General features: G+C 40.5%; 2 protein-coding genes across 5 annotated transcripts in view; one reads left to right on the top strand and one right to left on the bottom strand.

The window, feature by feature from the left end:
• Positions 1-24,116, top strand: part of GNB1L (G protein subunit beta 1 like) — a 50,818-nt gene extending 26,702 nt beyond the window's left edge. For all 4 annotated transcript variants that reach the window (XM_033008152.2, XM_033008151.2, XM_033008150.2 and 1 more), the window contains 5 exons: positions 32-157; positions 2,141-2,303; positions 6,082-6,180; positions 10,992-11,207; positions 16,097-24,116. In XM_033008152.2, the coding sequence (XP_032864043.1) occupies positions 32-157; positions 2,141-2,303; positions 6,082-6,180; positions 10,992-11,207; positions 16,097-16,363 (871 nt within the window). In that variant the 3' untranslated portion in view covers positions 16,364-24,116. The remainder of the gene's footprint in view (positions 1-31; positions 158-2,140; positions 2,304-6,081; positions 6,181-10,991; positions 11,208-16,096) is intronic.
• TBX1 (T-box transcription factor 1) overlaps positions 6,209-27,495 on the bottom strand; it is a 35,463-nt gene continuing 14,176 nt past the window's right edge. Inside the window, exon 9 of the mRNA XM_042805199.1 lies at positions 6,209-7,067. Coding sequence (XP_042661133.1) covers positions 7,003-7,067 — 65 coding nt within the window. The 3' untranslated portion in view covers positions 6,209-7,002. The remainder of the gene's footprint in view (positions 7,068-27,495) is intronic.

Genomic DNA, 27,495 nt, shown 5'->3' on the forward strand with positions numbered 1-27,495 from the left:
TCACTCTAAAAGCATCTCTTCTTTCTGTCAGGTCTGAGAATGGATTTATCCATGTCTGGAACCTGAAAACACACAGAGTGGACACAGCACTGGATGGCCATGGAAGAAAATCTGTCTACTGCGTCAAGACAATGGGTGGTAAAGACAGGCTTCTCAGGTTAGCAAAGCAGGCAAAAACCAGTGAAATTCTTCTAATTTCTGTGATGATTGAAGAAGATTTAAAAAAAAAAAATAGATTAAAAAAAAAGCAATCCCTTATTTCTGGAGTCACTGAAAGTCTCTCCAGCACATATGGAAATGTACAGAAGTACAGAAATACAGAAAAACTGTAGAAAAAGTGTAAAAAAATATATGATTAATTTCTTTATGATATATATGTGACAACATTACAACTTGGGGTCCATAGTCTCTTTATTACTGCACTGAGATCAGGTGAGGTCTTTGGGTAAATACACTTGAATTTGAAGTTGACAAATGCTACACAACTGGTTCTCAGGGAAGATCAAAATTGATATACAGTTTATAAGTAGAGGGGAGAAAGAGAAGAAGTAAGGAAGGAAGCTGAAAAATCAGAGATGGGGAATTGAAGACTGAAAATGAGCAAGAATGCTGAGTTGCACACCTTTGCTTTGTTGCAAAATATCTCTTCTCGTTTAGCAAGGGAAGATTGGGAAGATTTGTGTACTTTGGATTAGACAGGTGATCTAGAGTAGATGCCAAAGTGTCTGTATGACTAGGAGTTGTTCTGACATGTTTATCTAGAGAAGACATCTCTTATAATATACAGTGGAACTCATTAGCATTTATATTTGTTATCTGCTTAAGTACAATTATCAACACTCTCCCCCATAAAAGGATATTGGATGAGTATTGTTTGCATAATTATAGTTTTTCCATAGCTCTATTTTTGCTGTATATTTATAGCAGTGTGATTTTAGGACAGCAGTTACCTGTATTTTTTGTTTCTCTGTTCTAAAGCTAAATCACAATTTCTTGCAGTACCACATTGTTTGTATGCCCAGTGCTATAAATGTTTTGACAGTTTGTCACTCAGCTGAACAGCAGACAAGAGTTTCTCTATTGATGTTGAAGTCCCAACATTCTGTAGATTTGCATCTACCTCTCTTTTGGTTTCATATTTCCATCAGGTGGTACTGCTAATTAAAATAAGGATAAGGGATTTTTGGTCACTCCTTGTCCCAGGTGATAACATAAGGATACATCCCAGTGCTACTGTAGTTTGTGGACTGGAAGCTTCTCCACAGTGGTACTTTGTTCCAGAGCCAGTGGGATCATGTACATGTGTAGTGGTTAACGCTGTGCCCTTTGTCTGGCCTCCTTGGTCTTACTGTCTGGGATCAACACACAGACTGTTGTGTGGGATGGAGAGGTGTGCAGAGGAGCCTCTGCATGAGCTGCACTAGTACATCAGTGATGCAGCTGCTGGTTCTCTGATTTTGGATGTTTTAACCACAGCGTTTCATTGTTCAATTCCTGCTACTCACTGCACTGCCAGTCCCTCTCCTGTTGTGTCTCCACACTTACACAGTCTTAACAGTCTTCTGTGCCCTCCCTGTGGCTGTGGGAAGTTGACCACTGAATAACTGTAGCTTTTTATTGGTCTTTGATGTGACCTTTGTTGTCTTGCTATTTGTCTTTCAGCTGTCAACACGCCTAACATTTCCATTTCATTGCTAGGCTGAAAGAGTGTTAAATGTGTTACTCTCTGGACACTCTTGTTTCCTTTTAAATTGCCATCTAATCAATCGTAAAATGTAAGTTTTTATTATGAATATGTTCAATTATGAGACTCCATAAATATATACGCACATATAAATAGCATAACTGTGATCAAGCAAGGAAACATGGCTGGCTGTGACTGCAGTGTATCTGACTGACTCGGGTCCTCCCGGTAACTGTTGAACCTACTGGCCAGTTTTGCAGTCAGCACGAGGGCGCTGGTCTCGGGGATGCTGAGCTCCCACACATTTCATGAAAGACCCAGTTAATACCCCCCCAGAAGCTGTACTAAGCTCACGCCTTTACTGCATGTTGAAGACCCAACTTTGAGGTACTAACCTGCAGGAAGCCAGGCTTTCTCAGACCTGCTGCTCACGGATAACTTGCTTTATTGTAACAGTCAGGGTCGTGACCAGAGGATCTGCTTGTGGGATTTAGCAGAGGGACGAACTTCGGTGACGGATTCTGTCTTCACAGAGAATGTGGGATTCTGCAGATGCTCGCTGTTAAAGGTGGCACAGGGACGCTGGCTAATGGCCATGGCAGCCAAATCCCTGGAGGAGGTAGGAAACATCTCTTTTTCTGGTGCTTGGGTGATTGCTTTTGGTTTTGAAATGAGATAGTTCAGAAAGGGAAGCATCATTGCTCTCAAATTCTCTGCTCAAGAAAGGGCAGCATGAGGAACCTTTGGGGGTTCTAATCACTGATTTTACCTGCCAGAAAGATGACTGAATTATATAACTCATGCTCTAATAACAAGGATACCACCCCAAGATTCGTCTGACACTTAAGTATTTGCAGCTGCTGCTGGTCTTTCATGTGCAGGAGTTTTGAAAACTCTTCTGGTGCTGCTGAATGCTGTTAATGGGGAACAAGAGTCCTTCTGGGGAACTAATGGTCAGAAAGTCTGTCATCAGATGGAGGTACTCATCTTCCATCGTGTTTGGTGAGAGAAGGGGAGGTGCAGGTGATTTGTAATGCGATATGTGGTCTTTCACCCCAGGCTAATTCTTTAACTGGTACTTTGGCTGGAAATAGTTGAATTACTATTAGCGGCCAGAGGTTTGCTCAGTGTGAGATAATTGTAGGGTCCGTTTCAGTTCCCACTGGATAAGTCCACATCTAATACCCATTATCACAGCAATCACTGACTGACAGCTGTGTTGGCAATTTCCACTTCTGCTTTGTAGAAATCATATTTTTGTTTTCTTTGAAGGATTGTTTGAGGACATCACACAAAAATCAATTATTTCAAATACCTGACATCAAAATACCAAAAATATGAAAAAAAGGAAAAAGTGGCTTAAATATGAAAAGAAATATTGTAGCTAATTGCAAATTGCTCATGAACATAAAAGGTCATATGCTTTTCTGGCCTATAGGATGTGTATCTTGAAACTGAAAATTGCATTTTTATATACGAAGTAATAAGTGGGAATGGTGCCTGTATTGCAAGAAAATGTGAACTTTTTATTATTATGAAGTTAAGCACATATTTAAGTACTTTGTTGGCTCATAGCCAGAATGTTCAGCCTTTTACAGAACTGAGTAAGCCTGTAGACACAACCACTGTACCAGTAAATACAACCATTCTACGTCCCATACATTGTTCTGATCAAAGAAGGAACTCCCTCCATTTTAGAGCAGTGCTCAATAGTATTTAAGTTAAACAAAATTGTCAAGTACGTTCTTGTGTCAGCTGGAGATGAGTTTTTGTGTCAGTGTGTACACGCACACATTCTGGTAGTGAAGAATTAAATAATCACCTGATCCAGAGAGGAAACATTTACCCCAATGTCTCTTAAAGCTCATCTTTGTTTTATTTTCATTTGTTTGCTTGGACCTTGCAAACTGGTAATGATTTGCTGTCTCCTGAGGTAAAAGAGTTCCACTCTGTGTATGAACCTTTACATTAGGACTGTGTCAGGTTTCAATAAATTCACATAAGCTCCCATAATATATAGTGCTTCCAAATAGGCAGCACTGTGTGAGACACAGTACATTTGCAGCTTATGATTAAAATTAAGACTTAATAAGTGTTTATGCTTGGCTGGTGCCCAAAAAAAGAGTAATTTTGTCTTAAAGCAGGTTCAGTCCATAAATAATGAGATCTGAACAGGCATTTATTTGTTCATGATTGCATTTAAATCACCAATTATGAGTTACATGCACTTTTCTTGCCAATTTGCCAGAAACATGTTAAAAGCTTTATTAATGTGAAAAAGAAAAAGGGTGTGTTTCCTTGTGGCCAGTTTTAGCCACCCAGGAACACTATTAACCTCAGGCAAAGGCAAATCTTTCTCCTATTAAGCAAAACCAATATAAACACAGAACTTCAAGTTTTAGGTTACAGTTGTCAAAATACATGAAATAGTATTTATTTCTAAGGCTCAGTTGCCTCTAATGCAGACGGTCTCTGGAACTGTCAGTCTAGTGCAGGCAGCTCATGCCTGCCCGCTTTCTGCGAAAAGCTTTTCTCATCTTTGTGGGGTTTTTTGTCCTTCACAAGCCCAACTGTAGCCCTTGTACCAGTTAGTCCATTTTTAATCAAGGTAAAGCAAAGGAGGCTTGGTTGTTTTGTTTGCTTTGTTTCTTTTAACCTGCAGAAGTGCATTTATCACAGCACACTTAGGCTTACTTATTACGTAAAAGTTGCAGTTTCAGTCTTGTCTAGGAGGCAATGTCCTCTGGAGAGCCAGTGATGAAAGATTCGAGATGAGAGCAGGTCATCTTCGTATTTACAGCCCATTTCCTGCAATACCCAACTCAGTCATTATGTTGATAGCAAGAAAGTTGCCAAGAGAAAAGCATCTTTTGTTAAGAGTGTAGCTCCAAAGAACAAGAATTCCCAAATGATCAAACTTTGGCCTGTTCATAGCTTTGGTCTACATACTGGATGGCTCTCTGCTGTAGTCTCCATTCCTCAAATCTGGAGAATAGTTTCCTGCTTCGTTGCTAAGTGGCTTTAGAAAGCATTCTGCATATTGTGTTTAGTACATTGTCAACCTGCAGTCCTAGAGTGCAGCTGGCTTTTGGCAGGCTAGCTGACAACCTCTAGAAATAGGAAGATGTCCTGGCAAGCTTTGAACTAAAGGTATGGGATTGGAAAGCCATCGCAGCTGCCGTGGTCTTGACTGATGGTTCCCAGAGGAGCCATATTTGTGTAATACCTCATCTCGGATACTTAAGGAAATTCGCATGCCTGGGGCTGTCCAGCAGCACTGCTGGGCTTTTCCACTTTCTGAAATAGTCTAGAATGGCGGGTGATGCTGGATTTATCAAATGTTTGAAGTCCCTTCATTTTATGAAATAATGCAACCATTGTTTATTTAATTAAAATAAAAGATCACTTTAGTGATTAAGTATGCATTTGGGAAACAGTGATGTTCCTGGCAGCAAGTTTTTGATACCTAAGAACTACTCTTTCTCCATAGTTCCAGGCTTGAGAATCAGCCCAGAGTGAGGCACTTCCGTGTCAATCAAGAGACTCAAAACCTTCCAGTGCCAAATTGCAAAGGCAGACTCCCCTGATCTTGTCTGCCATCATCCTGAGGTGGAAATGAGCTACTTCCTTGGCAGAGGAAAGACTTGCCCAATGCTTAAAAAAAAAAAAAAAAAAAAAAAAAAAAAATCAGATCCATAATTCATTACCATCAGTACAAGCAACAGTGGAAGCTGCTCTGTAGACAGAGAGCAGGTGTTTAACACAATATTGTCTGACCCTGCCTCAAACAGGGTCACACAATACCTGTATGTGTTAAAAATACCAATATGCCATCATTGCACCAGCCTGAGTTAGCAGATAATTCTGGGTTTACATTTTGTTAGTGCAGTCAGCCAGTACATAAAAAACCCACCTTAGATATATATATTGCCTATATTTCCATGCAAGCTCTGTGTCACCATGACAGAACAAAGGAGACTATGCAAGTGTCCACAAGTGAATATAACCAAAAAACTAGCAACATAAATGGAAAAAAGGAAAAGGGAGAGGTAGCAGGGAAGTGTTTTCAGATTAAGTAGTCGGCAATATTATCTGGTGTATGCACAATATCATCTACTGTATGGAAAGAAGACTGTAATACAGATTAAATAGAAGAGTGGAAGAAGAGTATGTGATCATTCTAGCAGTTTTTTCTGCTCTTTCCTAAAACAATGCATTTATTTAGATAGCTGTAGATTCCCCTACAGCTCCAACTTAACATACATTCCTCAGTTTCCTCCAGACAGTTTTTACTGGAAGAGCTTATACTAGCTTTAATCACCTTAAAAAAGTTGTGTTTTTAAGAGCAGCATTTTGACCTGGAGCCTCACCAAGTACTCTTGTTTTCCTGATGTCAGGTTCAGGTTTTGGAGCTGCCATCCAAGACATCAGTCTGTACCTTGAAGCCAGAGGTGGGTGCCAAGCTGGGCATGCCCATGTGTCTGAAGTTATGGCAGGTAAGGCAAGAGTGCCTGCTAATTGTGAAATGTTTTCCCTCTGATTCATTTTATATGAAGCACATGAATCTTTCTTCACTTGGATTTTGATTTATTATCAAACCAATCAAGTAATTATACTATTAAAGGGGGGAAAGATTTGTGAACATCCTTAATGTAACTTTCAAGCTTTCCAAGCTTTAATGGAAGATTTGCAAATACTCAGGGAAAGCTTTGTATCCTTAGGATAGATACGTTTTTTACATCAATCAAGAGGAAAATGAGTGACTTACCAAAGCCAGTTGTTTGATATGGTTTCTCACTGCATTATGAATGATGAGAAATGATTCGGTTTCTTAAAATCACCGATTTTAATGGCAGGTTACATTCACTTCAGTGCCCTCAGGACAAGGAAGCACTCTATGAACATTTCTATTCCAGACATACAATAGGAACAAAATATTTATGGTGGTATTGACTTTGGACAAAAAGGTAAATAAAAGCAGTTAATGAAAAAAGCCCACCTTTGTAGGATATTCAGCAAATAACGGTTATGGAGTGCCATCAGTGGAAAAGTAATACAAAAAGGTGGCCATGGAAGGAGGAAAGGGTTTAGGTGATTGGCTCTAAATCTCCAGAGAATTCGTGGCAAAGCTGATTTCCAGTTTAACACCCTGACCACATGACGGTTACGGGTCTGCAGTACCATCCAAGCTGATTTCAAGTATGTTATTCCTGGAGGTTCATCTGAACATTTGTACTGGTTTCAGTTGAAAAAATTATCTATCAGTTGTGAATTTGAGGCCTTCGTGTCTTCACTCAAAGTCCTGAACTGACTGAAGTTTAGAGAATTTCAGTTGCTGACTTCAGACAAAAGTAGAAGAGGCTGATGCTGTTCAAGTCCCATGCTGTAATTAAAAAACAGAAAAAAAAAAAATTAAAAGGAAAATTAGACTGATCAGGCTTTTATTAAACAGAAAGTTTCTCCTAAAAATGCAATCAGTGTTCAGTACTCAATGAAATGAATGGGGCTTTCTGTCTCCTGGACATTTTTTAATAAGATGAAGATAACTGAGGAAATGTTCAGTGTTGAAAATTTTGTTGCCTGTATAAAAAGTCCTCTGTCTTGCCATATTTTCTACATGCATTAATATTGCTATTCCTCTAGGAAGCAGAGCAGGTGCAGAGTCTTAATTTTATGTAGGTTTTAATTTTGTTGCCAGTGGGGATAAAGCAGAGGACTGGGAACTGGGAGAGGTAAATTATTCCATGCAAATTCTGACTTTGGGAAGTCACCACAACTTCCTAGACTGCAACAGGCAAAGATAGATAATCCCTTAAGGTCTCACAGCTGTATTTGCTCTTCTACAAATGTATGCAACTTGGTTTAAAAGCATGGGGGAGGAGGATACTCTTAAGGGCAAATAATTATATGTGGTGTACCAGAGTGATGCTCTGCATTCTGTTTTGTGGTTTCACTGGAAGTGGCTCACTGAGTAACCTGGTAACCATAAAAGCAGAACAGGAGCTAACCCAGCTGCACCCCTTCCTGAACAGAGGCTGTCCAGGATTTCTTTGTACATTACTGCATTGGGCAATATAGACATACCCAGGAGATGAGCACTCACCAACCCAGCGCTTTTGGGAAATGTGTTGCCTAAGAGACTATTTGATGTTGCTTATGGCACAGTAAATTAACAAGTTGAAACAGAAGCTGACATGGAGAGAGCGACATAATGGTCTGAAGGAAGTCTGCTTAGGGTTGTTGTCCAACAAGAGTTTAGGGGCTGCAGCCATGTATCGTCCTATTTTTCTGCATGCCAATAAAAGGTCCACCTACCAGAGAAACAACGCGCCTTACCAGCAGCAGCATGAATTAGAAACTTTACTGTAGTGTAGAAGGAAAGTAAGGCTTAGGTTAGGCTTCTAGATTAAGCTTCACTGGCTTCTCCTAAGCAGTTAAAAAGCTTTCAGCTGTTTTATTTTGTTGTTTTGAAGTTTTTTTCCCCCCCCTCATTTTACTAGGTCTGTCCGTAAATGTATTAGTTCATTCAGTGGGTTTTTTCATTGTGAAGGTTCAGATTCTTAAATACATTGTCCCTTCAGATTCACACCTTCCTGCTATTAGTAATTGGGTGGAGTAGGATTTGCAGGAGTAAGGATAGTCTTCCCTTAAATTTTTTGTACTCCTTGGGGAAGGCATCACGTTGCGTAATGGTGCAAACAAAATAATTCAACAGGAATAATACATGTAGAAACTGGAAACACAGAGTTATTACTTTATATAAACTATAGCAATTATTCCTGTTGAGTTGACAGTGGATCACCTTTTCTTCCTTCCTTGACGGTTATCCAAATGCAACAAAATGTTCTGCCTAGGAAGAACAATGATTTATAATTTCATTTTTTCCATTGAAACAGAACATGAATGGTGAAGACTTTTCACCAGAATTGTCTGTTATTAGGAACTGAAATAAATAGGCCGTTGTGAACCCCTGCTTGGTGAGTCCAGGCATCAGACTGAGAGCTCCCCTGATCTTTCAATAGCTTTTATTGTTTAAGTTCAAGTATATGTACTGATTGAAATATTACACTTAATATGGTTAGGGAAAGTCAGGAAGAAGTAGTGTGGGAGACCTTAATTTCATAGAAAACAATACTTTGTTTTTTAAATAGACCAATCTCAGATCTCACTTGCAAATTACTGGTTTTCAAACCTAAGATACCCACAGCACACCACAAAAAAAAAAAAAAAAAAAAAAAAAAAAAAAAAAAAAGCTTTTGCTTGGTATTTCCCATAATGGTGGGCACTCACCTGTCTCTCTTACCTTAATGTGGATTATGAGCACTGATGAAAATCTGGTCATCCTGTTTTGAGTAAGGCAGAGGAGCTGACCCCGCCCACCCAAAACTTGTTTCATTGCCTAAGGAAAGCTATCCCTTACCTTCCATGGAGCCTCAGGGCTCTGGAGGGGTCATGTGCTCAAAGAAGAGCAGTACAAATAATTGTGGGGGTGTTTTATGCCCAGACTGGGGGCTTTTTTAAAACTTAACTGAAGTACCTATGAAATACTTTGTTTTGCTTTGAAGGTTTTACCCTTTATTAAATATAAATAAAATCTGGAATGTTCATTTAATTCAGATTTTTTTTTAACTTTTCCCTGGTATTAAAAAACAGGTACTCTTCACCCAAAACACCTGATGAATTAACATTAGTTCACATATATTGACATATAAAACATCAGAGCAACGTATATTGTTTTAGCAAATCAAAAATTTGAGGGAAAATTGTGCACAGTTCTGAGCATTATGAGAGATGTTCTTTGTGGGCCCTTCTAGCCAGAGCATACTCTCTGCCTTTTCAAAAGAAAAGGGATCTTAAAGCAAGGAATGAGACTCCTGTGGGATCCCAGGTGTGGACAGACCTGTTCAGAAAGCTGGTGTAAGTGATTTCCCCTTGGTTTCCTTCTTTTAAGCGGCTATTTTCTTCCCTGCTCAGTGAGATCCATTCCTCATTTAAACACTTCTTTAGGCTGAGTAAATCTGAGAAAGAACATGAGGCTTTTACACAGCAGTCTTATTACCTAGACCACCCATCTCTTGTTAGTTTAACTCCCGCTGGAGCAAATAATAACCAGTGGGAGAATAGTCTGGACCATTAATAGAGGCGGTGAGCCTTTGGCCACTGCAGGCTTGTATCATGACATTGACAGCCAGCAAGTTTGAAGAACTTCATTCAATAATGTGATACCGGTAAAAAATAATTCTTTATAGATGTCCTTTACCTTTATTTTGTATTGAGTATCAAGTAAACAAATCCTGTAGGATCAGACGGTGTTTGGAAAGAGCTGAATAACCTACTGGATGTGTTTCTTAGTTGTGCCTGCATGAGATGGTCATAATCCTAATGTCTATTTTGGTGTTTCTTCTCCTGTTAAAGAAATAACTGCTATTAACAGTTGCCTGGTTTTTAGTTGCTTTTCATTAGGGATTTGCATCTTCACTCACATAACCAGTTACTGCTTATGGAGTCATTAGTCTTTTGGCTGGAGCAATGATGAATATTTTCCTTAAGTGTGACATGTAATCCAGTAATGTTCCCTTCTTTGAGTTATTTCAGAGGCTTAAATAAATTAGGTGTCTGCCCAGGGTGCCATGCCCTTTGGCCCATGACATCATTAATCAAAATAGCCTTCAATTGGTTACAGTGGGACTCGAGCGCCTGTTAACCCCTTGGTGACTCACCCAGAGATTCCTGACCAGAGGCTCAGTGTTTACCTTTAAGCACTGTGGTGCACTTGGGTAAACGATCCCTATGTGTAACCCTACACTTGGCAATGTGAAACTGGAATCTTTAAGCATGGCACTTCTTTCAATGTCCATATGGGTTTGTATAGCTTGATAGTAACTCATTGCTCTAAGAAATTTTTTTTAAGGAGCGCTAACAAAGTTCAGGCCGTGAAGTAAAGCTTCTGAAAGGGTCAGGCAGCCTTTTTTCGGGTGTTGTAGAAGCCAATAGTTTGTATTTTCAGAGAGAAATTTTCTATATGTGTGTATATATATGTGTATGTTAGGTATATATTACATGTACTAAAGAGAATTTTATATGTAGATATAAAAACCGTAAATGCATGTCAGCAGTTACCTAGTAACGCTTTTTGTGAGTGGATGGACTATCAAGATTTGACATTCAGACTTCCAAACTTTTCACTTCTATACCAGTCAGCATTTTAATTTATTTTCTTGGTGCTTGGACTGCAACCTACCTGGGGATGATAATTTTCCTAACAGACTCTGTACTTCTCAAACAATTTTACTTTTCCCTTGATCAGCTCAGCTGTGGTTCACAACCTTCGCTTCTGGCTGGCTATGAAGATGGATCAGTGGTCCTTTGGAATTTGTCAATGGGAAAAGCGTTGAGCCAACTTCTTTGCCACCAGGAGCCAGTGATGAGCCTTGACTTTGACTCGGAGAAGGCCAAGGGGATCTCGGCCTCGTCTGAAAAGGTGCTTAGCATCTGGAGCCTCAATGAGCAACAGAACCTCCAGGTCAGGATCATTGGCCCTCTAATGTCATTTATCCCACTTTGCACTAACAGTTTGATAGACTAAAAAAATATTTAGTCATGAAGAGGAGTTGTTGCAGATCTCTAGCTAATTAATCACAGACTGGTTAGAATGTCTGTGCTATGTGACTAGACTTAGCAAAAGATGGTGAGGATTTAAAAAAAAAAAAAGAAAAAGAAAACCTCTCTCACATGTTTCTGGTTTTACCAAAGTTGCAACAGGCACACAAGCCCAGCATTACTCAAGCCATTGCCTCTGTATCTTCATTTATCACGTCAGTAGTATCCAGCTCTCAGAATGTCCTAAACATTATAAATGAGTTATAAAAATGAGAAACAAAGGATTGCTTTTCCAAAGGTTCTGCTTGAATGGATAGAGCTTTCTTTCCACTGTGGGAAAGACAGAAATATTCCATTAAATACTTCATGAATAAAAGGAGTAAGAGTAGCCCAGCTAGCAGCCCTGCTAGGACATGAGGTTTAAGCAACCAGCTTCCTTTGGCACCTTTAGAGCCCTAGCCGGAGACAGGGAAAATAAGTTAATTGGATATATCAGTTTGTGTCTGAGCTATGCATACCTGGAATGGCTGGTTTAGGAGGTCTCATAATCACCAGTTCAGGCTATGTGAATGGCAATAAATATTGCAAAACCTAAACAACTTTAGCAAGTGTTCCAACAGTGCCAAGGGGTTAAGTAGGTTTTAACTAGGTGTGGAAATAAAGTACATAAATAAGGCTCATGAAAAAATTAAAATGGCCCATGCATAGCCTCTCCACTTCTGAGTGCTTTAACTTTTTTAAAAGTGGTAGTTGTCCCCTGAACACACAATGAACGAGGACCTGAACCAGCCCTTGTGTGCCCCCATATCAACCTTGAGAAGCGAGCTGGTGGATACACCAATCCATATAAGAACAATAATTTCTCTTCTAGCTTGCAGCTTTTATGGAGATTTTTAGGTAGTGTGGCAAGTTAATGCTGTTTTCTGACAGGAAGAAAAGCAAGTGCTTGGACATCCAATGGTGAATTGTCACCTGGGGGACACTGCAAATGTGTATAAGATGTTAGGCATCACCACAGAACTAGCACTTATGGCATGTTAGAGCACTAAGACTCCAGTGCATGTAGTGAAAATGCATCCAACTGAGATGAAGTTTGGAGGACATGGTGCTCACTGAGAATGTCTGAACTTTAATAAGCAATAAGACACGAAGTAAAAGAGGCACTCTAGGCTCTGAATAAGTAGCAAAGGCATTCTAAGCAAATGTGATAAAGAAGAGTGTTAATAAGTCTGGTACACAGTTGTCACAGTTTGGGGTTTTTTTGTCATGTTTGCCCTTTCTCTGCCCTGGCCTTTCTGTCACTGTTGGAACACATCTGCACCTGGTGTCCTTAGCTTGGAGAAGCAGAAGGAAGGTGAGCAGGTAAGTCCCAGTAAGAAACTTGGTATTAAGACTAGTTTTCTAAAGCCAAGGTGTCAGAAATCTTACATCATGACAGGCTTCTTAAAGCTTCAAATATTCTGGTATTGGAGAGGAAGCTGTTCCTTCATATTAATTATAGCATGGCTTTTTCCTAAATTCAAAGAAAATATTGTTCTCCGCAGCCCATTTCAGTTATGAGTTAGCTGTAACGCAGGGCTACAGGTATGACTCATGGGAAAAATAAACAGCTGATCACCCAAAATACTCCAGGTATTGTTTTCCACCGGGTATTCACATTCCCAGGAGATGTAGGATTAGTTCCATCTTCAGCACATCACACTGCAAGATAGTAGCTTTTCACGGAAGAAATTAAATGCCAAGTATTATAAGTAATGTTTCTGTGCTTCATTCATAGTGTGAATGCCCTAAAAAAATGCATCTTTCATATGAGCACTAGAGATTGTCAAGGACCTAGATTAAGGTTTTTTTCCCACTATTGCATTAATAATATAAACCAGATGGGGATTTTTTTTTCCTGACATTCCAGGTATCTGAGGTAATGGTAGACGTTGGAAAGCCACTCAGTGGCACATTATTTTTATTCTAAAAGGTTTTAATAAGTAAACGTGGTGCATAGCTATCTGCTGTTGGAGAAATAATGACTCAATGATGGTACTTCAGCTCTGTTTTAAGTGGCAGTGATCCAGTGTGTCAATGAATAGATGATGAAGGTAACTTCATAGTTTATTGCTATGAGGAAAGTTTGGTGTATTGTCTTCTACAAGAAAGTTGCTGAAATCATCACTGTCAGCAAATGACTGGATTGGTTCTGAGCCTTCTGATTTGGACAAGATAGTGTAATTATGTGATGATGTTTGTGGTAGAATGTAGAAGGTAAACAGCTTCTGCAGGTGAATAAACAAAGCAGAACTAAGAAATCTGATAATCATGGAAGATCCTTTATATATGACAAAAAACCCTAAAACTATAAGCTGTAATGTAAGTAAGAGCACAAGTTTTGCTGGTTAGGTTGCTGTGGATTTTCCCTCAAATGCTGAAGCTAAGGCTGCTGCTGTCTTGGTTATTTTTCTAATAAGAAGAGGGCTTAAAGAGATGATTTGGATGTGGGAGAGTAAGATTTAAAAAAAAAAAAAAATCATAGATAGCATGTGTTAGGGAAGGAGAGGTAGTATTTGTCGACCTCAGCATGTCAAAACTTCTTAATGCATCTACTAGTAGATGCAACTGTCCCTGGCTATGACTGGCTGAAAGCAACTCACCTGTTTTTACCTCTTTGTTTTCTTAATTACAAGCTGGTTTTCTGGTTAGGAAATTATGTTGGTATGCATTTGACTATAGTAGTTGCCCAAAAGTGACTAGATGGTACAAATCCTGGCAGCAGGATTTCACCTGGCTGCATATACCTTGTTTTGTTTTTCTCTCTCACCTCTTGTATTTGCAGATCATGCACAAATGCCCACTGTTCACTCATGTTCCATAGCCAAAAGGCATCACCATTACAGGCTTCATTTTCAAGTTGTAGCTTGCTGATGACATGCAATTTCTCCCAGTCGGCCTGATTTTGCTGTATGGATCTTGCCCACATAATTGACAGTAATGATGGGAAGCACCACACCCAGGATTGGTTATAGCCATTAGCTAATAATCTCAGTTACAGAGTTAGGCCCATCTTACATTTGCCAGGCTGATGATGTAAGTAATAAATCCTTCCCTTGCCAGTATGCATATGCCAACAAAAATCCCACTGAAGCCATGCTAAGTTAGTGTAACTGGGGAGTTTGGAAGAACATCTATACTGGCAAAAAGCACAGGTTTTACAATAGCAGCCCCACAAAAAGGCCCACATAGAGCCTCCTACTGTCCATCAGGCTTGAGCAAAATTTGCTGTCCTCTGTTCTAAGTAGACACAGTTGTCAGGCCCTGATTAAAAGAGAAATATACGAAACATGCAAGAAGCACATCAAGTTTTATCTAGCCTTTTTTCTCGTTGAACATCTCTTGCTGTTTGAGTAAGCAGCTGGGCAGTTGTTATATAGTTGAAAAATAATTGCTTATGGCTTTGTGCCTGTAAGATTCTAAGATGTGTTCAACTGCATCTGAAACCAACTTTGACTAGCATTTTTGGAGCTTTAATTTTCTACATCCAGTATTATAGTTAAAATTATCTGCAATGAACAAATTCATTATAATTGTGTACTAACTGTGCATCATGGAATGTCCTTTGAGGAGAAAAGCTATTCGGATGTAATATACTTGTCAATCCCTTCCTACACCAGAAAAACAGCAAACAACATACAGTGTATTAAAAAAATGCACTGAATTACAGTTTTTATGAAATTTTCATAAGCTGTGGTACAAGATAGCTACAGATTCAGCCTTAGGTAGATGGTGACATTAATGCATCATTTCCAGTTGTGCTTATAAACAGCAGTTTAAGGTCAGCATGCACTCAAAAGGTGTTTTCCACATTGTGACAAAAACTAGGCTATTTCAACAGACACCCATGCGCGCGCACGCACACAGACACGCACACTGGTGCATATACTGGATGTGTTTCAGAGGCAGACTGCTGATTAATACAAGTTACCTGAGGTGAGAACAGCAACAATGTATTAATTTGAGCTTTTCCTCTGTGCTTCAGGGGAAACTCATCTCAGTGAAGTGAAAACTTTTCTTTCCAAGGTCTAAGTTCGGTGCAGACCCAGTGCCTCCTAAAGGAAGCTAAACGCCTTCCAATTTAATAGTGCCCCTAAGAAACTTGTGCCCAAGTAGTCTCCAAACAGTAACAAAAGGCTTCCAAGATTGAAATCAATAACTTGGTCATAATCCCCTTCTTGGAATTTGGTGTAAATAAAAGTCTCTTGAGATGGAATACTAGAAATACAGATTTCCTGACACTGTAACCTAATTCCTGGAAGCATTCCTTTCTCAAGACTGTGGTAAATGCTACCACAGCTTATTGGGGTTTTTGTGAGGGGCCACAGCAGTAGAAATAAGTAGCAGGTAGTTTAAACATCAGCTCAGAATCTCAGCATGGGAATATTGCAGAAGCAGGGAAAATATATGGCCATAGCTCTGAACATTGCAGCTCATGCAAGAATAGCTGGAAGAAAAGAGTAAAGCTGTATTCTCAAAACCTTGACTGAGAGCTTCACTTGTGACAGAACAGAAATAGCTTTAAATGCAATATAAACTAAAAACATACAAAGGCTGCTTTTACGTTTAGAGAATGGTGCTGGAGATAGATAGGCTCAAGTTAGGGTCTTTTCCATCTCCGTCTATAAGTGTTCTCACTAAGGCATCATCCACCTCCATACTACCTGTGTGATACCAGTATATATGGGTGGGTACTATACCTTCTAAAATCCCCAAAGGTTCCTTTTTCTTCTGTTTTAAGCCATTAAACTCATCTACAACTTTCTTACACAGGTTTACAAAACACACACACTTGTCAATGCTGGCATATCTGATATCACCATCCGTCCAGACAAGAAGATTTTAGCAACAGCAGGGTGGGATCATCGCATCAGGATCTTTGGCTGGAAAAAACTGAAGCCCTTAGCAGTGCTGGACTACCACACAGCAACCGTCCATTGTGTGTCCTTCTCAGATCACAAAAATTCCAGTGAGAGACTGCTGGCAGCTGGCTCAAAAGATCACCGCATCAGTATCTGGTCAATATATACTCAGACATGACATGTTCTGCACTGTCATGGACTAGGAAAACGGGATTGGCGAAGCAATTCTTTACACTGTAATTCAAACCTGGATCTGGGGAAGTAGGAGAATGTATTTCCAAGCTGAAGTGAGAGTCCAAGATTAATTCTTATGCTGCTTGTTCAAGCTGCGAGTTTTGTTTTTCTGAGAGGGAAGTGGATTTTTAAAATTCATAACAAGCAGAGCAAGGGCAGTCACAAACGAAGACACAGAACAAGTCATTCTGGGTTCTGCTACAGGTTTTGCAATAGCTTTTCTTTGGCAGGTTGCTTAAATAACTTGTGCCACTATCTTTTTTTGTGAAAAGGACTGGAATCGCTCAGATTGCAGTGGGGGCAGAATATGTCTGGTTTTAAGTCATTTATGTATGCAGTAATCTGAATCAGTGTAAAATACCACTCTTTCTTGAAAAGTAATACCCATTAAACCACCTCCAGTGGTTTCTCATTGTCAGTTACTTTTTCTTCCCTGTAACTGAAAGGCTATCGGAACAACCTTGATTTGTTCACAGTTCTGTCAGTGTCTAACTTAAACCAACAGCCAGGAATGTGACTAGGGACGGCCTTTGGCATTTATGAATTTCATTATGTCTCCTGTCACCTCAAGCCTTACAATTAATCACAAGAAAGAAAGGGAAAAAAAGTCTTCCCTGCACTGCACTGCAAAGCTATGTAAAGCCTTTTACAGAGCCAGTGCTAAATCCTTTCCATAGACTGACGAGCTGAAGGATTTAAACTCACCAATCCAATTAGCGCTTTTCTCCTTGGAGAGTTAGGGGTAGGTTTCAGTGTGGCACGTCTGGGATTCAGCTACACAAGTCCCATTAACATTTAGGGGAATTGCATGGATAAATCCTTATCCGCACAATGCGAATGGCTCCATTAACTTGTGTCTACAGTTATGGAAGCTGAAATTCATTCATGAAGGTTTTTGTGTTTGAATCATGAAGTAGCGTTTGCATTCTTTTAAAGCATATTAGACATTCAACAGTCTGTTCATAGACACCTTACTGTTGTATTCAGTCACAAAATTGCAGTTACAACTGTCCCACTGAAACAATTAGCAAGGGCCAGTTTGTTCAAAGGGAGGTGGCCTGAAAACTAGAACTCAGCTCTACAAACTGGTCTGTGACCAGGCTGTGCACTGTTGATACTTTATTTGAAATATTTGTTTCTACCTCTGTACAGAGCTGGACATCAAAGCAAAAGTCACCAGAAGTGTAGTAAACAGCAACATCAAAAAACTAGAAATTATTTCAGGGAAAGCACAGGAGCAAATTAAGGTTTGGGTCTGCTATCCAGCTGTGCTTTACAGGCAGAAAATACTGTTGGACTAAAAGTCTTAAGCACCAAGCTTGATGGTCGTTTTGTTATAACACACAAACAGGATACTGTTGCCAGACTTTTATAAAAAACTTGGCCTTACACATTTTGGAGTGTGATGACACTTTAAATAATGAATTTCTTTGATTATTTCTTTACTATTTGGTAGCTGCATGGAGGATCACATAGCAACTGAAAGCTAAAGCCTAATTTTGAGTGATGCTGAGTCAATGGGAGGTGCTGGTGTTCATTACGTCTCGAGTTGCGCAGACGGTAAAAGTGCTCCATCTCCACCCATCATCCACCTCCCACACTGAGGAGGAGCTACCAACACCATACAAGAGGCTCCAGCCAGCAGCCTGATGAAATGAGGCAGGGTCCCTCTCCACAGACCTGCTGCTGGAAGAAACCTTTTCTTTTTTTCTTTTTCTCCTTTCTTAAAGTAGGTCAGAATTGACATAGATAAACAAACAAACAAATAAATAAATACAGGAAACATTGCCGTGTGTGGTCCAGGGACCTGTGATAGGGAATTTGCAAAGAGATTTCCTTTTGCCTGCCCTGTCTCACACTACACCACACATGAAGCCTGTCAGGCAGCCTTGAGATTGGTGTCTTCTGTTTGAGTGGTGCTCTTGAAACAGAACTTAGTGAAATCCTGCTGTACGGGAACAATTTCACAATCATGTCATTTTTAAAAGGACATAATGCTGTGGATGCATGCTTAGGCTTTAGTTTCCACTTAGGTTATAAATAAATAAGTTAAATATTAAATTGAATAAGTCTCCATCTGTTCAGGAGAGTACCCTGCTCTGCACTGTAACCTATAGTCACTGCACCTTTTTAATCAACAACCTTGAAGGGAGAGCCGATGCCTGAAAAAGCACTGTCAAGACGGTGATTGGGCACTGTCCTGTAAGGTGAAAAAAAACAGCTCTGCATCACCTCAAGCATGGATGTAGGTGTCTTGTGTCAAAAATCAGCAGTTTATCCCCCGTTCAACACCAAGGTACAGAGTTAGAGGCACGGCTGCTACCATCATTTTGCATGGATCAAGGCCAGGGATACCTTCTTGGGACTCCTAGAACAACAGGCATGGGAATGCTCAGTGCTGGAGTCCAGCCTGCATTTTGAACTATCTGAAAAACTTAGCTTCTCATAAAAATTTAAGTTTCCACAGCTTATCACTCCAAAACAAAACAAAACCAGAACAGCCCCGACCATCAAGACACATAGTCTGTCTCTGCATCGTGAACCCACACTCAGTTTCTTCTCTCAACTGTGCATCCCCGCTATTAAAAGTTGCTTTTCCCCCTTCCTTCCCACAGACTTGAGCTGTTCTGCAGCAGCCCTGGGGGTGGGGAGTGGCCTGGAGGCTGCAAGCATGCCTCTTGTCTATGGCAGCAAACAGCAGCCTACCTGTTGGGCAATTTCCACATAATTAAGCTGTAGGTTTAATGCTCATCCAGCAGAAAAGGAAAGGAAACCCAGGGCTCACACATCTTGGGCAAATGGTTATGGTAGGAAATGAGAAGGGCCAAGCTTGGTCCCAGTAAAGAAGTCCTCCTCCCTCCTCTAATCCTTTTGACAGGAAAAGACAACTGTGCCACCAGAGATTATTCTAAGTGGTAAGAAGCCAGATTCAAGGCTGGAGCAGCGATTTAAGATGCAAAGCTCTCCATCATTTCAGGGCAGCTCCATGCTCAGCACACTGCTTGTTCTGGATGGTGGTTACGGGCACCTCCTGCTCCAGGGCCGCTGTGAGGCTCCGAGGCATTGCTGCAGCCTGGCTGGTGGCTGGGCTCACAGCCACCCCCACCCCATTCTAGACCTCCGGTCCCAAAGCAGTACACAAAATGTATCATTAATGAAGGCCTGAGCACCTTACATCCACCATAGGAAATAAATATGCAAATACTGTGATATTGGCACAGTGGCAGCCCCCTAAAAAAAAAAAAAGGGTTAATACCCCATGTCTTAAGAGTGCTATTAGATCAGAACCTGAAAGTTAGTAACTCTTGAGTATATTCTTTTCGCTGGAAAATGCCATGTACTGTCAACATCAGTGGCTAAAATAATCATGGAGACTCACAAGGGATATTTAGATTTACTAATAGGTCTTTTGAAAGATATGTTAAGGATTACTATGTGCATTCACATCTTAACCTACCACTCTTTTATGGGGTTTAAATATTTATGTTTGTCTGACTAGGTAGATTTAAAAATAAACTCAGTCATGCAAGCACAGATCGAAGATGAGGGCATGAACTGCATCTGTAATCTTACTAGCAGGCAGACACAGAGGTAAAGAGTTTCATCAACTTCAAGAGGAAGGACACATGTTGTAGATCTGCTTGCAAGAACAGACCCATCCTATCCTTATTTACTTCCCATTACCAAAGAACTATCCATGTGATACTGCTGCACATTACAACAATTAATTCACTAACACTTGACGTCACTACTGATTTTATTTGAATACCCCATAAAGGGATTTTTTTTTTTTTTTTGCATTATAGTTTCCTTGAAATGAGCAACCAGACTACATTAGTTTGATTTAGAGTTGAGCCTAGATGCCATAGTATGAATGTGAATTACAGTCTTCTAAAAGTTTATTTTCTTAAGGAACTAACCCGGACTTTCCCAAAGTAGAATGATTTCCAACAAGAAGGACAGGCTATATTGCTATAGACTGCAAAATACAATTGTCTGATTGCATCCAGGATTTTTTTTTTTTCTGCTGGGAAAAAAAAAAAAAAAAAAAAAGCAAGCTCTTTACAATAGTAACATGAGCATGGTTATCACTCAAGATTTCATCTGACTTGCTAGCAGGAAGGTTGTGAGTGAAGAGCCACCTTAAGCTGCTGAAGTTAGCTCTGGAATCTCACCTGTCAGAAAGGAACAGGGCTAGCCTGTACCTGGCCTAAAGGATTCAGGAGTGAAGGTGATGACAGCTGAATGATTACAAAAGGCTTCCTCCCAAGAATCACCGTCTTTGGCACTGTGAGAGGGAAGAAAGCAACCGGCATTCATAAACTAATAGAAATAAATCCCAAACACTAGCATTTGTGCAGCAATTACATGGAATATTTATCACCACTGGAATGAATGGTGATCTCTGACCCTCTAACATTTTTTGCAAATAATCTATTAGTTCCAACCCCTTTCTCTTATCACTACATAAGCCATAAAGCATTGCAGTCCTAGGTGCAGATGAGCAAGGAAAGAGGAGATTTGTGTTTGTATTTGTAGTAATGTGTGAAAAAGGAAGTAGGCTGAAGGCCTACAATGAGACAGCTGTTAAATTTAGCCCTATACAATGCAATTGCTTTAGTAGGCCAATAAATTACTCTCTGCAGCTTGACTTGGATTGTTGCAAAGATCTGAGTTGTAAAGAGCAGATTTTTATAGTTAAGTAAATACTGGCTTCTGGACTGCTTTGGTTTTTAGTACCTTCAAGATGCATCTGCAAAGCCAGCTTACAAATTAATAAATCTTTCCTTTAATTCAATCTGCCAAGAACAAAGATAGAACACTGACTACTGCAGGAGCCATGTTAGTGATGTAAACCAAAGGACTGGGGATTAAACAAGGATTACTGAGCGCTAAATCAATGTGTTTCCTTTTCTGGCTTTGTGTCTGCGGTGTGAAAGTATGGATCATTACATAAAACAGGGCACATGACTGCCTGGATTAATACTAGACAATGTTACAGAAATGCTGAGACACAAAGTTTGATGTTTAAGCACAACCAGTGTGCTACCAAGAAAGTGATGGTGATGACTAAGGAGGAAGGCATGGTTTTTCTGGTGCTTGTAGTATTCGGAAATTCCAGCCTGGGTCACCCTACTAGAGTAATTTTTCCAAGTAAACCTGCCTGTGTTTAATCCATGCCCTACTTTTCTAGGGCATGCTGGAGACTTCTTTTATACTGTGAAGAAAACTATCAAGAATTAAGATCATTCCATTTTTTTTGCAATTCATTTAAAGATCTCACAGTATGAAATTAAATGCAAAAACCCATGTCTGCACTATCAGATACAGCAAATAGAAATGTAACTTTCTTAATAGACTTAAATTGAAGCATACCACTTGCCAACATCATCAAAGCAAGCATGGAGCAAGTAACTGTACTCTGGATACCAAATTCTTTGTCCCCTGACCTTACCACATACTCTCATCCCTTTTGGTCAAGACAAGACCAGCAGCCAGAGTTTGGGCTGGTTGATCACATAGCCCTTCTTGTGTACGGTTTTATTTACCACCACCTCTTATCAAATACCACAAAATAACAGGTCTGCTTGGGTTGAGCCATCTGCTCCCCTATGCATTTTTAAAGCTATCATCAGCTGCACTTACTCAGCCTATTAAGAATTTTGTTCCTGAGTAGTGACACCTCCCCCAAATACATTTAGTAGCGATACACACCCCCAAATACATTTCATGCTTATGTCTGAGGAGGTATATTTTGTTTTAGCCATTAGTGGTTTATCCCCCTTCAATACAATCCATCGCAAAAACTTTGACACTAATCTATTATTAAACCACGTAGTTGGGACCATAGCAACATCATCTCTCAGCTGTGAATGTTTTGCTCATCTGATTAATGGTATGAAATATATCGGTATGTTTTATCAGCGTTACTGTGTACTGCCTTATTCTTACTTATCTCAGAGGAATTTCATTTGCAGTTTGGTATTATAAGAGGAGGGGAAAGGGGGTTGAAGGGGCAAATCAAAACAAAGCAGCAGCTTGCCCTGGTAAAGTAGGTGATAAAAAATTCTGGAAAGCATGAAGGACCTTGAAGCAAACCACCTCCAGCAAGGCACCAGATTCTTTGTGGGAAAAGGATGAGGATGACACCGATGAAAAGTACCTAGAGTAAGCATACAGCAATAGGTCTGTCTTTGTAAACTTGTACACCAGCTCGTTTCAGTTTCTCAATTATTTTCTTTTATCTCCCTAACATCCTTATTTAAAGGTGTTGGAACACTAGGAGATCCTGTAAACCTCAATCTACACCACTAAATAAGCCTGTGCTCACCCAGAGGAGCATATATTTATTTCTCTACTGTGAACAGTCACAATGCCAAAAGTTACAGTGCCACTGGAGATAGCAGCAGGAGAGACTGAGGTCTTGAAGCACCCACATGTGCTGCAGAAGAACCATCCCAGAGCAGTACTGACTATCTCCTTACAGCTGAGTGAGATGGCAGTGAAAAAATATTAATTATAACAACTGTCTATGAAAAGGTGAAGTTCTAACAACAATAATAATTTTTTTAAAAAGCTGTTACATTAGACTGAGATTACAGTTGGATGCCATTTCCTCCTAGTTTTTATTCACAGTATACATAAATTAGGGTAGCAAAAAACTATAGAAATCCTTTGGCACTATCTGGACAACAATGAACTGTCTTTCCTACCAGCTGCAGGGTTAATTGATCCTGATTACGTCCAGATCAGGGAATCTAGGAAGGCTGTTAAAATGCTGAGCCATTATTCTGCTCCATAGCTCTAGCATCTCACGCTTGCAAAGGTACGTTTTTCAGGCACCCATGGCATTGCTTGTATAAGCATGTTCTGACATAGGTAGGAGGAAGGTTGGTGCATTGGACCTACATAATAACTTTAAACATGGCAGAGAACATGGACATGGCATTTGTCTTGATGGTAATTAAAAAAATTGCTGATATGAAATCTCAGTGATTCATGGATACGTTGTGTTCACAGAAAAGCATCTAGGATACTTTTAACATAATACTTATGGGAAGTATTGTCTTTTCAGATTTTTTTGCCTCAGATATTTTGATGGCATGCAGACTTGGCATCATGCTAAATAGAGACATTGAGCCTTTATAGTTTTATCTCTTGAGTCCATCTGGTTTGAAGTAGTTGACAACAAGCAGGAAAGGGAATAGAATGAAAGACTCACTTCATGTTTGCTGAAATAAAAGAAATGTGTAAGGGAGTGCTCAAATAAAATCAGCCTGGGAGGAAGGCCACTGGACTCCCCTCTCACACCCCTCCTCTGCCCTTTTAAGATGATTGGAACAGGACGGCTTTGCCTGCAAACCCTCCACTCTCAACGCTAGCTCTGACTGTGCTGCTGTCAGGCAAGCTGGAGCACCGAGGGAGAAGCGGAACTGTCTGCCCTCCCGGAATGAAGGACAATGGGAGCCCTAAGCAAGCAGAGTGAAAAAGCAAACACAAAAGCAGAGCCCTTGTCCATCAGTCAAGCTAAAACCATCGAAAAACTAATAGTGCAAACACCTCACACGAAGGTGCTTCAGTAAGTTTTACATGTTGTTTATTCTGGTTTTAACTTCCTTTTGCAATTTACAGATACAGCCCAAGGACTTCAGTCTGAGCACCTGGGCGCTCGTGCAATTGCCCACATTACAGGCAGGTACAGAACACAGCAATGGCCCTAGCAGTGTCCTGCCCTGCCCACTGAAACACCCCGTGGGTTAGTTACCAGAACTTCAGTGAGAAGTATTTGGTTGCAGGAAAACATACCCTTTCCTTCACTGCCTACCAATGACCACTACAAGCTGTTCATACAGGAGCCACAAAACTCTGTAACTAGAACTCAGGCTAGAGCAGACGCTAAAGGGCACTTGTTTTCTCAATGAGGCACACTGTATGAAATGTTCATCCTCTCACAGAGGTGATGAGAGGCTAGCCTTTATCAGCTACAAAATCACTCCAGGAGCATAAGGTGGAAGTTGCTATACAAGTTTGCATCATTTTACACCATGTAGCAGCTAGCATTGAAAAATGCGTATGCTCTCTTTCCCTTTATGCTGTTTCATCTCTTTATAGAATTAGGTCCTAAATATGATTTTTCTGGCTTTTGTTCTTAATCACTTTGTTACTAGTTCTAATTTATAATTTTAACCTAAATAGAAGTGAGTGATTTATTGTAATTATTTTGTATAGGCTGCTCTTCATAAACTTTTTTTTTAAATCTGGAAAAACATTTAATTTCCCATATGGAAAGAACACATTTATCATACTTTACTCGGATATACTTGGCCAACTATTGCACATATATGCAAAACATATGTGACATATTCAAGGCTGAATTTCATAAAACAGAAATGCTATGAAATGTGATATAATAAATATATTATACAGACATATGTGGCCAATTTATAAAGCTATGATATCTTTGGTAAATTTATAATAGGTCATTTCTATTAATGGGGGGGGAATGAGTGCATTTTTCTAGCATATGTAACACATACAGTACCTTACATAGTCTTCCTGAAGGGAGGCGGACCTCTGAAAAGCAGATTTGTACATGTACATATACAGTGTATATGGGACATGTCTATATTTTTCAAAATTAACATATAACTCCAAAACTAGCTCTTGCTTTTTGCATTGATACAACATGCAGTACAACATACTGGGGGGAAAAAAAAAAAAGGTATTAAATACTATTCTTGGAAATTACCAAACCTTTGATGCAGTAACTAGATTCCCACAGTCAGTGGGTGTCTCATTTTAATAGAGAGCACATTTTATAAGCACACACTGTGCTCGTGCTAATGGCTAGCAACTGAAATATTTGGGTACGACTGCTTTCCTCTAGTTGTGTCAAACACTCATGTAAATTAAATATCTTACTAATCAATTGAATTAGAAAAATCAAGGGGAAAAAATCGATACGTTTAGAAAAAAGTTGCATACATGCACACATACAAGCTGCTACACTAGTAAACTGGATTCTTCATAATACCAGTTTATAGCAATGGCTGAATTATTGCTGGCTGATTATCCTCAAATTGTAAGCACAGATTGCTGTTCTTCCTTATTGATGCCTGTGTACTTCAAAGATCAAATCCTTGCTTTACAAAACAAATCTATATTTTTCTCTCAGATTGCCTATTTACAAGCTCTGGCAAGAGCTCTCTCAGGGCTCCCTTTCTGTGTGCGTGCAGCCTGGCCCGTGCGATGCCCAGCTCTCCCCTCCGGAGGGAGCCTGCTCTTCAGGGCCGGCGAGGCGCGTGTGCCGCGGGCTCGCCCCCGGGACCGCTCTGCAGCGGGGGCACACGCCCCGCGGGATCGCGATACAGCGGGGGCACACGCCCGCCACTGCACCCAGTGCCAGCAGTAACGCGTTTGTTTTCAACCCATCACGAAACCGAACCGCACATACTCTTTCCCCCACCCGCCACCCCAGCCCTGTTCAACCCGCTCACAGCAACTTTTTGAACTCCTTGGAGGAGATGCTAAAACTCGCTTCGCAAGTAGCGCTGCGCTGGCTCTCCAGCACTCCTCCCGGCAGCAGGGCTCAGCTTCCACCCCCCAAACCTAACCTGTTCCCCACGGCTATAGGGATCCCTTTACCCAGGCAGACCGTTGCACAGCACGAGTGAACCTGCTTTTCTTATTCGTTTCAGACCAGACCAAGGTGCGACCGCACCTTGGCCGGGGATCCCGGCATCACAGGCTGAAATCCGCTTGCTGGAGAGAATGAGGTCTGTTTGGCAGGGGAGGACAGAGCCCCGGCTGAGGCGACCCTCAGCCACGCAGCCCCACTAGCCACGGCTCCTTGCAGGGATGCACCAGGAAGCCCCTAGCTCATGGGAGACCCACACTGTCCCCCAGTGGTCCGGCGGCTGCAAAATGCCTTTTTATGCTTACTGCATTCCTTGGGCCGTTCCCCACACTGCAAGCCACTGTTACACCGGCTGTAGCATGAAGGAAGCCAAAGGACTTGCTCCCCTGGCACTGGCTGTGCGTATGCACACTTGAGATTGACTGAAGTGATGCCAACGCCCCCGGATGCTCAGAGGCACCTACTGGGGACCACCTTCACAGTTCCACCCAAAGCAGTTCAAGGGTGTCCCTGAACAGGAGGAAAGATTACAAAGAACATCTGTAACGCGTGTAAATGGTGTGCATGAACACTGCAAGCACACAGAAATCTCATCCTACACTGAATTTAGTCATATCCATTAGCGAGGAAAAAATAAAACCAACAATAACAAAAAAAAATCCTGAAAACCTGAGCTATCCCTAGCATTTGTGATAAGTGATCAAGTAAACACCTGTGGGTGCCTAACCCTGTATTTAAACACTGAGGTAAGTGATGCAGTTTTCAGACCTTTGGAGCAATCAGTAAATTCAGCCTGTACCTCTGAAAAATGGAGCCACATGGCTAATTTATTCTCTAGACCCGTTTGGAAGAGACAAAGGGTGCTTGTAACCTCTGTGCTTGGGCCTGTTTTATCATCAGCTTTTAAATACACAGTGTTACATGTGACTTGAGGTGACTATAAGTGGAAGTATTGTCTGGAAATGCTGCAGCCTTCTTTCCAAGTATGTGCCATGGACCTTTGTGACAGCATGTACTGAGTGAAGTTTAAACATACATGTAATCAAATCATACAAAGTCACTTGTCAAATGAAACTGCAAAACATATAGATAAGGCATGGCCTATACATGATATATCTTGACTAAGTGGCTGACAGGTAACATAAAATTAAAGTGTTACAGATTTTCTGTGATTTTCAAAAGGCTTCTACTAGTCACTATGCAGAGTTCTGGGGTTTTTTGTTTGTTTGAAGTGGATTTCTTGTTGTGATAGAAAAATAACCCTGCTTGCTTTCCATATCTGAAACATCCCCATCCAGTGAGATGGACATATGCAAGGAGGAAACACCAGTCAAAGCCCCAAAGCAGCTTGGTTTCACGACCAAAACACGACATGAAACGGACTGCTAACATGCTTAATACTAACATATATAAGCACCTTGCATGTTGATGGCCTAAAA

Source organism: Tyto alba, unplaced genomic scaffold (genome assembly GCF_018691265.1).
Source record: "Tyto alba isolate M040663 unplaced genomic scaffold, T.alba_DEE_v4.0 Super-Scaffold_44, whole genome shotgun sequence".
NCBI classification, from domain to species: Eukaryota; Metazoa; Chordata; class Aves; order Strigiformes; family Tytonidae; genus Tyto; species Tyto alba.